The sequence below is a fragment of the Symphodus melops genome (assembly GCF_947650265.1).
Source record: "Symphodus melops genome assembly, chromosome: 23".
Classification (NCBI taxonomy): Eukaryota; Metazoa; Chordata; class Actinopteri; order Labriformes; family Labridae; genus Symphodus; species Symphodus melops.
In genome coordinates this window covers 3,530,597-3,543,580 of record NC_136713.1, presented here as the reverse complement: position 1 = coordinate 3,543,580, position 12,984 = coordinate 3,530,597, and the positions used below count along the sequence as shown (strand labels likewise).

At 51.1% G+C, this 12,984-nt stretch overlaps 1 protein-coding gene across 1 annotated transcript; it reads right to left on the bottom strand.

Annotated features, from left to right (window-relative positions):
• Positions 1-413: 413 nt before the first annotated feature.
• Positions 414-10,113, bottom strand: LOC306818633 (T-box transcription factor TBX19-like). Its single transcript, XM_079336312.1, has 9 exons — positions 10,042-10,113; positions 8,950-9,173; positions 4,799-5,075; positions 2,151-2,285; positions 1,980-2,041; positions 1,645-1,703; positions 981-1,139; positions 677-821; positions 414-595 (listed from the first exon to the last, which is right to left on the bottom strand). Exons 2-9 carry the CDS (start codon positions 9,171-9,173, stop codon positions 430-432), a joined length of 1,227 nt encoding a protein of 408 aa, XP_079192438.1. The 5' UTR covers positions 10,042-10,113; the 3' UTR covers positions 414-429.
• Between the last annotated feature and the right edge of the window lie 2,871 nt (positions 10,114-12,984).

The window sequence follows — 12,984 nt, the reverse complement described above, 5'->3', positions numbered from 1 at the left end:
ACATGAAACACAATGAGAACATGCAGTGAAAAACAACACAGATAAATTAATATATAATTTACACGTTTGATTTAGACACCTCGCCGCACGCCGAGACCCGTTTGAGTAGCTCACTCTCTTCATGAAACCATGACGCTCAAAGATCAGAAACAACAAGCACACACTCGAACATTTATTTATACTCTTTAATTTAACCGCATCAAATATGAACATTTACACGCCATGACCCTCAGGTTTGACCTTGGATGGAGAGATGGAGGTTTGACCTTTGACCCTCAGGTCAGAATGAAGAGATGGAGGTTTGACCTTTGACCCTCAGGTCAGTATGGAGAGATGGGGGTTTGACCTTTGACCCTCAGGAGATGGAGGTTTGACCTTTGACCCTCAGGAGATGGAGGTTTGACCTTTGACTCAGGAGGCATTCTATCCTTAGAACGAGTGGGTGGGGCCAGGTGCCCATCCAGCCCCGCCCACTCTGCCATGACTGGGAGGCTGCAGTAGACTCTCGCTGTTGATTGGTCCGTGGAGAGCGGTGCAGGGAGAGTGGGAGGGGCTTAGCTCACCACATCCAACCGTCCACAGACAGGGAAACTGACTGAACACACACACACACATCAGGGATTATGCGTGGTTGTTGCGTTAAATTGCCCATATAAGGCGATGGGCGGGGCCTCACCTGGAGCTGTGAGGAGGAGGAGCCTGTGAGGAAGCAGCGCTGCTTGTCAGAGGCAGGGAGGCGACAGCAGAGGAGGAGGAGGAGGGGCGAGGGGAGGAGCTACTCCATCCATCTGATAACACCTGAACGCCTTCAGACAAACACACTGACACGCCATGAACACGCCATGAACACGCCATGAACACGCCATGAACACGCCATGAACACGGCGTTAAATATGAATGATTCTAATCTCAAAGTTTACAGAGTACATAAAAACAACACACACACACACACACACACACACACACACACACATAGTTACCTGTGGCGTGTGAGCGGTGTGGCAGGTACGCGGTGGGGTAAGGCGTGTGTCGCCCGGGGTAACCATGGTGCTTGTAACCGTGGTGATGATGTGACGTCAGCGGGAGGCCATTACCATAAGGAAAAGCTCCGCCCCCTCCGGCTGAGCACAGCGACCAGCCTGACACACACACACACACACACAGTTAGCAGAGTGTATTTGATCTGTTCAGAGTCTCGACTGTAACGCGTCGATGAATCAGCTTCCTCCCCTCGAGGTCGTAAACTCACGACTCTCCTTTAACAGATCTTTTTACTGTCACGTCGGGTTAAAAATGTTGACGTGATTCTTGACTTCAGATCCAGAGGGATCCAATCACTGCAGTTTGTCACCATTAACAAACGACCTTGTGTGGCTGCGTGTGGGCGGAGTCACAGGTAATGAATCCATTCATTATCTGTCTGAACATCAGACCCCACCTGTAACATTTACAGGAGAGAGTCTGTCCTCGTCCAATGAGAGTGCTCATAGCATGTCCCCCCCCACTCTGTCTCTCCTCCCAACACTTCCTGTCTCCCGCCAGAATAAAAGCCCAAAAATAACTTTAAAATATTTATCTAGTAAATAAATACTTTAAAAGAATCTGTTTTTAAATTTGAACACAAAAAAGAAACTTCAGACTCACACGGCTGAATCCCTGCACGACTCTCCATCGACTCTGACAAGCTCCGCCCACCTGGGTTACTGAGGAGGACAAATCCAACACTGTCAGAACACAACCTCTGTGTGTGTGTGTGTGTGTGTGTGTGTGTGTGTGTCTCACTTCACACCTTCGCTCTGAGCAGCTCGCAGTACCTCTCTAATCACTGCTAATGCTAACTTCCTTTGGTATCCTGGTGAGAAATGCTAAAGGCTAAGTGTCTGATACATGACTGATTACACACACCATGTTATATTCACAGAATATGATCAACAGGAAGGAGATAAACGTTGAACAGAAGGGAGAGGTGGCGTTCGTACCGCTCTTTGGCGTCCAGGAAAGCTTTAGCAAACGGGTTATATTTGATCTTCAGAGCTGTGATCTACAAAAATAAAAACACAGAAGAAGAAAAACATTGAAGACACGTGACATGCTCATGACAGGTACAGAGCTGTGTGTGTGTGTGTGTGTGTGTGTGTGTGTGTGTGTACCTCCTCGTTCTGATAGGCCGTCACAGCGATGAACTGAGTCTCTCTGAAGGACACGTTAGAGACGAGTCGATGGCGAGAGCCGACGCACACGATGTGGAGCTGAGGCTCGTACTTATGGAGAGAGTTCAGCATGATCTGAAACCAGAGACACTCGCACCTGGTCACACCTGGTCACACCTGGTCACACCTGCAGCCCCTCGGCCCCGTACCTGCAGCCCCTCGGCCCCGTACCTGCAGCCCTCGGCCCCATACCTGCAGCCCCTCGGCCCCGTACCTGCAGCCCCTCGGCCCCGTACCTGCAGCCCTCGGCCCCATACCTGCAGCCCCTCGGCCCCGTACCTGCAGCCCCTCGGCCCCGTACCTGCAGCCCCTGCAGCCCTCGACCCCGTACCTGCAGCCCCTCGGCCCCGTACCTGCAGCCCCTGTAGCCCTCGGCCCCGTACCTGTAGCCCCTCGGCCCCGTACCTGCAGCCCCTGTAGCCCTCGGCCCCGTACCTGCAGCCCCTGCAGCCCTCGGCCCCGTACCTGCAGCCCCTGTAGCCCTCGGCCCCGTACCTGTAGCCCTCGGCCCCGTACCTGCAGCCCCTGTAGCCCTCAGCCCCGTACCTGCAGCCCCTGTAGCCCTCGGCCCCGTACCTGCAGCCCTCGACCCCGTACCTGCAGCCCCTGTAGCCCTCGGCCCCGTACCTGTAGCCCTCGGCCCCGTACCTGTAGCCCCTCGGCCCCGTACCTGCAGCCCCTGCAGCCCTCGACCCCGTACCTGCAGCCCCTGTAGCCCTCGGCCCCGTACCTGCAGCCCCTGCAGCCCTCGGCCCCGTACCTGCAGCCCCTGTAGCCCTCGGCCCCGTACCTGTAGCCCTCGGCCCCGTACCTGCAGCCCCTGTAGCCCTCAGCCCCGTACCTGCAGCCCTCGACCCCGTACCTGCAGCCCCTGTAGCCCTCGGCCCCGTACCTGCAGCCCTCGACCCCGTACCTGCAGCCCCTGTAGCCCTCAGCCCCGTACCTGCAGCCCTCGACCCCGTACCTGCAGCCCCTGTAGCCCTCGGCCCCGTACCTGTAGCCCTCGGCCCCGTACCTGCAGCCCCTCGACCCCGTACCTGCAGCCCCTCGACCCCGTACCTGCAGCCCCTGTAGCCCTCGGCCCCGTACCTGCAGCCCCTGTAGCCCTCGGCCCCGTACCTGCAGCCCCTGTAGCCCTCGGCCCCGTACCTGCAGCCCTCGGCCCCGTACCTGCAGCCCCTGCAGCCCTCGGCCCCGTACCTGCAGCCCCTGCAGCCCTCGGCCCCGTACCTGCAGCCCCTGCAGCCCTCGACCCCGTACCTGCAGCCCCTGCAGCCCTCGGCCCCGTACCTGCAGCCCCTGTAGCCCTCGGCCCCGTACCTGCAGCCCTCGGCCCCGTACCTGCAGCCCCTGCAGCCCTCGGCCCCGTACCTGCAGCCCTCGGCCCCGTACCTGCAGCCCCTCTGTCTACCTGAGCTCAGGTGTGAAACTTTGAAAAGCTTGTGTTCTTTTGAATGAAGGGAAACAAACAATGAGCTGCAGGTGGAGTCTGAGAGTTTGTGGAGTGGAGCCATCTTTGTCTTTTAGTCCAAACACTCTTTCATCCATCTGTCCCCCCCCCCCCCACTAACGAGCTCCAATTAACCAATCACAGCTCTCCAACAGACACAAAAACAAACTGTTTTCTATTCAGATGAGAAGCTGGCTGACCCCGCCACTCTGCCCGCTGTGTGTGTGTGTGTGTGTGTGTGTGTGTGTGTGTGTGTGTGTGTTTACCCTGGCAGTGCCCACATTAACTGGAGTGTGTGTTTTTGAATATAGTTTACCTCGCTCTCTCTTATCCACCTGAAGCATGATGGGTAAATTAATTTCCCAGTAAAAAACATAATTACCATAATGTACAAATAAGCTGAGCAATTATTTCATTATGGCCGAGCTCTCTGTTCCAGCTCGGCATTACTGCGCGTGTTTGGACCAGGATAATGGGGTAAATATAAACAACATTATTGCCAATTTTGTAGTGGGTGTGTGTGTGTGTGTGTGTGTGTGTGTGTGTGTGTGTGTGTGTGTGTGTGTGTGTGTGTGTGTGTGTGTGTGTGTGTGTGTGTGTGTGTGTGTGTGTGTGTGCGTGTGTGAAGGCCTCTCTGAGTGGTGAACAGCTCTCGACAGGAAGTGCATTAAACTGCCGCCGGCCAATTAAGAGCTGTTTATCCTGTTCCCGTGGTTACGAGGGGGCGAGCAGGTGAAGTGAGTGAGGAGAGGGACTGAAGTGGCTAATTACAGGCGGTAGTCTCTCGCCCACTCCAATACAATGGGAGAGAGAGAGAGAGACAGAGAGAGAGATTAAAGAAGGAGATGTTGTTGATATGGAGAAGAGGATAATGGACTGAAGAAGAAGAAGAGGAGGAGTTACTCTGAACATTAACAAGTGGATCAGGATGAAGAAGAGGAAACAGAAAGTACATAAGAGAGAGAGAGGGCGAGTGACGGAGTCAGGGAGAGATGAAAGAAAAGAAGAAGGAGAAGAAAGTGTGTATGTGTGTGGGACACTGATATAACGCCACATATGATTGGACAGAAGGGTTACGGGGGGCGGAGCTTAGCTACAGAAGCTGCAGTGAAAAGGCGACGTTCTCAGGTCATCTCACCTGTCCTCCTCCGTTCGCCTTGTTGGTAAGTTTGACCTTGTTGAAGGTCACAGCCGCCTTCATCCAGTGAGCTCCGAAGTTTGGCGAGTCAGGATGTATGTAGATGCCACCGTGGCCCCGCCCTTCACCTCGCCCCTCTGCTCGCCCGGCCGCTACCCACTCGCCGTTCACAAACTTCCAACGGCAGCCGTCGGCCGGCACGAAGTCCAGCAGGAAGGAGTACATGGAGCTGGGATCGAGACCGGAGACACTGACCTTCAGGACGGGGAACATCCGACTAGAACACACACACACACACACACACACACACACACACACACACACACACACACACACACACACACACACACACACACACACACACACACACACACACACACACACACACACACACACACGAGGATCAGACTTTAGACTTTTTATTTTTATTGTCCCCAGAGGGTGAACACAGGGAGACACATGTGGGACAACAGGAGACACATGTGGGACAACAGGACATATATGTGGGACAACAGGACATATATGTGGGACAACAGGAGACACATGTAGGACAACAGGACATACATGTGGGACAACAGGACATACATGTGGGACAACAGGACATATATGTGGGACAACAGGACATACATGTGGGACAACAGGAGACACATGTGGGACAACAGGACATACATGTGGGACAACAGGACATATATGTGGGACAACAGGAGACACATGTGGGACAACAGGACATACATGTGGGACAACAGGACATATATGTGGGACAACAGGACATATATGTGGGACAACAGGAGACACATGTGGGACAACAGGACATACATGTGGGACAACAGGACATATATGTGGGACAACAGGAGACACATGTGGGACAACAGGACATACATGTGGGACAACAGGACATATATGTGGGACAACAAGACATATATGTGGGACAACAGGAGACACATGTGGGACAACAGGACATACATGTGGGACAACAGGACATATATGTGGGACAACAGAAGACACATGTGGGACAACAGGACATACATGTGGGACAACAGGACATACATGTGGGACAACAGGACATATATGTGGGACAACAGGAGACACATGTGGGACAACAGGACATACATGTGGGACAACAGGACATATATGTGGGACAACAGGAGACACATGTGGGACAACAGGACATATATGTGGGACAACAGGACATATATGTGGGACAACAGGAGACACATGTGGGACAACAGGACATACATGTGGGACAACAGGACATATATGTGGGACAACAGGAGACACATGTGGGACAACAGGACATACATGTGGGACAACAGGACATATATGTGGGACAACAGGAGACACATGTGGGACAACAGGACATACAGGTCCTGGTTATGGGGGCACCAGGCTTCTGCCGTATGGCGCCCTCAGGGACCTGTCATCACCGCCATGTTTAGGATCTGGCCTGCAGTACCCGTTTGAAACACTAGAGGTCACACTTACAGACTTACTTAATGCTGAACAGTGTTTCTCACTGAGCACGGCTCCTTATCTGACACACACACACACACACACACACACACACACACACACACACACACACACACACACACACACACACACACACACACACACACACACACACACACACACACACACACACACACACACACACACACACACACACACACACACACACACACACACACACACACACACACTCCATCAGAAGCTGAAGAGGCGTTCTGCAGGTGTGAATGGAGTGTTTCTCCATGCAGGTCAACACAGTAAACACACACACACACACACACACACACACACACTAATGAATAACCTGGTTAACAGGAGCAGTGATCCACGGTCGGCTCCAAACAGGCGCGTGACTCAGGAGTCAAAAATATTCCGATAACAAAGTAAAAAATGACTCAAACACAAAATAAAGTGAATTCATGAAATATTTAAATGATGTCGCACATTTTTATATTCGCTGTGCAAAACTGACCACACACTCACAGGTAGGACACACAGGTAGGACACACAGGTGGACACACAGGTGGACACACAGGTGGACACACAGGTAGGACACACAGGTAGACACACAGGTAGGACACACAGGTAGAAACACAGGTAGACAGACAGGTAGGACACACAGGTAGACAGACAGGTAGGACACACAGGTAGGACACACAGGTGGACACACAGGTGGACACACAGGTAGGACAACACAGGTAGACACACAGGTAGACAGACAGGTAGGACACACAGGTAGGACACACAGGTAGACACACAGGTAGGACACACAGGTAGAAACACAGGTAGACAGACAGGTAGGACACACAGGTAGACAGACAGGTAGGACACACAGGTAGGACACACAGGTGGACACACAGGTAGGACACACAGGTAGGACACACAGGTGGACACACAGGTGGACACACAGGTGGACACACAGGTAGGACACACAGGTAGACACACAGGTAGGACACACAGGTAGAAACACAGGTAGACAGACAGGTAGGACACACAGGTAGACAGACAGGTAGGACACACAGGTAGGACACACAGGTGGACACACAGGTGGACACACAGGTAGGACACACAGGTAGACACACAGGTAGACAGACAGGTAGGACACACAGGTAGACACACAGGTAGACAGACAGGTAGGACACACAGGTAGGACACACAGGTAGACACACAGGTAGGACACACAGGTAGACACACAGGTAGACAGACAGGTAGGACACACAGGTAGGACACACAGGTAGACACACAGGTAGACAGACAGGTAGGACACACAGGTAGACACACAGGTAGACACACAGGTAGACACACAGGTGGACACACAGGTAGGACACACAGGTAGACACACAGGTAGGACACACAGGTAGAAACACAGGTAGACAGACAGGTAGGACACACAGGTAGACAGACAGGTAGGACACACAGGTAGGACACACAGGTGGACACACAGGTGGACACACAGGTGGACACACAGGTAGGACACACAGGTAGACACACAGGTAGGACACACAGGTAGAAACACAGGTAGACAGACAGGTAGGACACACAGGTAGACAGACAGGTAGGACACACAGGTAGGACACACAGGTGGACACACAGGTAGGACACACAGGTAGACACACAGGTAGACAGACAGGTAGGACACACAGGTAGGACACACAGGTAGACACACAGGTAGGACACACAGGTAGACACACAGGTAGACAGACAGGTAGGACACACAGGTAGGACACACAGGTAGACACACAGGTAGACAGACAGGTAGGACACACAGGTAGACACACAGGTAGACACACAGGTAGACAGACAGGTAGACAGACAGGTAGGACACACAGGTAGGACACACAGGTAGACAGACAGGTAGACACACAGGTAGGACACACAGGTAGACACACAGGTAGGACACACAGGTAGGACACACAGGTAGACACACAGGTAGACAGACAGGTAGGACACACAGGTAGACACACAGGTAGACAGACAGGTAGACAGACAGGTAGGACACAGGTAGACACACAGGTAGACACACAGGTAGGACACACAGGTAGACACACAGGTAGACAGACAGGTAGACACACAGGTAGGACACACAGGTAGACACACAGGTAGGACACACAGGTAGACACACAGGTAGACACACAGGTAGGACACACAGGTAGGACACACAGGTAGACAGACAGGTAGACAGACAGGTAGACAGACAGGTAGGACACACAGGTAGACAGACAGGTAGGACACACAGGTAGACACACAGGTAGGACACAGGTAGACAGACAGGGAGGACACAGGTAGACAGACAGGTAGGACACAGGTAGACAGACAGGTAGGACACAGGTAGGACACAGGTAAGACCTAATGGGGGGCGGCTGTGCTGGATGTGTATAATTGGGATTAGTGATGTCCCATCCAGGTGTGCAGGTGTACACCTGCAGGGTCAAAGAGCTCCGGTCCATTCACCCGTCTAAGACCCAGCATGTTGTGTTCAGGGCTCAGGTGTGCACTGATCCACACAGACCTACAGGTGGAGCTGACTGGACTAAAGACGCACCTGGTCTGACTAGAGACCCCAGGTAAACTAAAGCACCACCAGCTGGACTAACACAGACCGCTTCAGACAAACAGACGTCTGCCACGGTTGTCACGGTTACCGTCCGTTCTTGGTCACAATCATCTCGTTGGTGATGTGCTCGAACTTCCTCCACAGCTCGGCGTCCTCCAGCGTCACGCTCAGCTCCCGCTCCGTCGGGTCGCCCTTCTCCCGGCCCGCCTGCAGCTCGCTCTCCACCGCACTCAGGAGGCGGGACATGCAGCGCTCAGCCGAGCCGGAGTCCGACACGGAGCCAGCGTCCTCCTGGACCCCCTCCACCTTCATCTGACACACACACACACACACACACACACACACACACACACACACTAACATGTTGATGATTCAAAGGGACACGGTGGTGATTTAAAGCTTGGAGGAGAGACGGGCTCACACACACACAGAGGACGAGGAAACGTGACGACGCCTCCTTAAAGGTTTCTAACAACACAAAGAGTCAAAGTGCTGCTCAGGACGAAACATGAGCTCAGCCTACGGAGGCTGGTGAGGGTCAGACTGGATCAGGGTTCTGAATCCAGTCTGAGCCGTCTTTCTGTCTCCGTCAGCGGGTCCAAACTAAAACTCATCTCTCCTTTAAACACAACTTCAATTCAACTCTTATTTTGAAATCTGCTTCTTTGCTTCCTCCGAGGGTCTCGTGGAGACACAGACGTTATATTGAATAATGTTTATCCACATTAAATGGGACTGAGCTTTTATTTCAATATTTAAAAGTTAGAATAAGAGTTGAAAAACGCCTCGTGTCTCCTTATTTACAAACAATCATCGTATTTTAACGTGTTTAAAGACGTTAAAGTGGACTCACCTGAGACAACGTCACGCTGCTGAACACGGGACAAAAGACCCAAAATCCAACCAGACTCAGAACCAGGCAAAAAAAGAACAAGGATTTAAATTTGAGTGAAATAAAAATAAAAACAAGGATTTAAATTTGAGTGAAATAAAAAATAATTCTTAGAGTAACGAAGTGTGAGAGTCGCTGCTCGGCCTCAAAGCAGACTGAACGTCAAAAACATTTAGACGGACTGAAGCTCGCTCGCTCACCCTCTCTCTCTCTCTCTCTTTCTGTGACACACACACACTCACACACAAAACAGACACACACACAAAGAGACGCACACACACAGCGTACCTCCTCTCCTCTTTCATGTCTGCGCTCGTTACCATCCGTTGATGACGCTCTGACTCCTGCAGCACAAACCAAGAAAACATCTGAATGTTTGGGAGACAAACGCTCGCCTGTGATTGGCTCTCTGCCTCGTCAACGATGTCTTTTAGATCTTTAACTTCTGACTTTGAACATATTTTAAGGAAAAGTCAAGACAATGTTTTATCTGAAATCATCATTGTTCATACTTCAGCCCCCCCCCCCCCCCCCCCCCCCCCCCCCCCACATAAGTCCGGGCCCCAGGTGGACCCCCAGTCCAAGTGGTCTGGACACGCCCCTGATGACACCTGAGTAAACATTATAAATGATGGAGAAGATTTAGAACGATGGAGTCACAAAAGCATCAGCTAAAACAGTAAATGTGCTTTTATTTTGAAGGGAGGGGGAGACTGCGGTTTGCAGGAGAGAGATGAGAGAGGACGCACCTGGCAGAGCTGCAGGTGAGTCGGATCAGACAGAGAATAAAAGATGATTTATAAATGATCAACACGAGTGTTTCAGCGTGTGCTCGTGTCCTCTCCCTCTCAATCTACCGTCCAATGAGAAACAGACACAAAGAGGAAGGACAGTTAACGAATCAATTACCGAGAAACGGATCGTTTAGTTCGAGACTCGTTTGAGGAGCAAACAAAAAAAACATCCTGCAGGTTTAAATGTCAAATAATGAAGACAAACAGAGAGCAGCATGTAATGGAGAAGAGGTCACACACACACACACACACACACACAGCTCTGAACGTCTGCAGAGACACAGAGCAGCAGCACACACACCGAGTGTGTGTTTTAATCAGCTGGAGAGATTACAGGATTTACAGATTTAACAAGCAGAAAGGAAGGTGACAGGTAAACACCAGACAACTGAGTAACTAACACACACACACACACACACACACACACACACACACACACACACACACACACACACACACACACACACACACACACACACACACACACACACACACACACACACACACACACACACACACACACACACACACACACACACACACACACACACACACACACACACACACACACACACACACACACACACACACACACACACACGTACGTACGTACGTACGTACGTTCTGGGTCATCAGTCAGATGAAATCCAGCTGTTTATGTTCCCGTTCATTCAGGGCGCAGATGGCCCGGTGGTCAAATGACCCGGTGGTCAGATGGCCCGAGCACACAGGTTTGTGGTTCAACCTTGTTTGGTGTTTTTTTCGGACACACAGAAGTTCGCAGTGTTATACACCTGTGTAATGGAGCCGCCAGATATGAGAGCAGTTATCAGGTGAACAGGTGTTGCAGCGATGGAAGCGGGCAGTGGAACTGCTTCAGATAGAAGTGATTGTACCCGAGCTAAAAAGCCTCTGCATGTTTCTAATAAGCTCCAGCAGCAGAAAGCTGCTCAAACTAGGATCAATGTTGGAGATGCTTTTGAAACATGGAGAGAGGTTAGAACGCTGAAAGCTTTACAGACCCATGCAGAGCTGGCTAAACACTGAAGCTACAGTGTCCACCACATGCAGAGCTGGCTAAACACTGAAGCTACAGTGTCCACCACATGCAGAGCTGGCTAAACACTGAAGCTACAGTGTCCACCACATGCTGAGCTGGCTAAACACTGAAGCTACAGTGTCCACCACATGCAGAGCTGGCTAAACACTGAAGCTACAGTGTCCACCACATGCAGAGCTGGCTAAACACTGAAGCTACAGTGTCCACCACATGCAGAGCTGGCTAAAAACTGAAGCTACAGTGTCCACCACATGCAGAGCTGGCTAAACACTGAAGCTACAGTGTCCACCACATGCAGAGCTGGCTAAACACTGAAGCTACAGTGTCCACCACATGCAGAGCTGGCTAAACACTGAAGCTACAGTGTCCAGCACATGCAGAGCTGGCTAAAAACTGAAGCTACAGTGTCCACCACATGCAGAGCTGGCTAAACACTGAAGCTACAGTGTCCACTACACGCTGACCTGTGTGAGAGGAGGGGGGGAGACAGCTCTCTGTGAGGATTAGAGTTTAGACTGCAGTACTCATTTTAAACACTAGGAGGCAGAGCTACAGACTGCTCCTTTAACAGTCTGTTCAATAGTTTTCTACTTTTTATTTCAATGAATAAAAAACAAGTGTTGTTGTTGTGTTGTAGAAGGACTTTTATTGAAGATCTCGAAAATGTAAACAAACATCCCATACACCTCCTGACATGATCAAACTCCCCGACAACATACAGAACAACATGAAACATGATTTAAATACGTTTCCATGGCAACACACCTGTAACAGATCACAAAAACCATAAATACTGTTCGCAGATCCAAAACGTATCTTCAATACTCCATAAATCATCATCAAAGTGATTTTATTTCACCAACCGTCACCATGACAACCAGCTGTCCAATTAACTAAGAGTAAACCAAATTGAAGCATCAACACGAGACTAACAGTTTGACTTCACTGATGTGAATCTTTTCTTTGAGTTATTTTGCTGCTTACTGATTGGTCAGAACACACAGAAGTCTCCGCCCCTCCTGCAGCAGCACGTGGTCGTGTTTGTAAGAAGATTGTTTTCACGTGTGTCACAGAGTCTCTCGTTATTATTCAGATTAAAGATTATTTATATTTCATAAAACCCGACACCATCTTCTGTTTTCACTTGTGTTGCTTTCGGTAGAAAGCCTCATTTACCTGCAGTTCCTCCTTCAGACCAGCAGGGGGCGGCGCTCAGAATGTCACAAAGTTAGCGGGGAAGATCCCGACCCGTCCATCAGCAAGTTGCCCCTCCCACCAGTCGTACTGGGACTCAGTCTTGGTGACGATGGTGATGCGGTCACCAGGGTTGAAACTGAGGTCGCCGGGCTGTTCCCCTTTGAATGGGTGTGTTGCTGT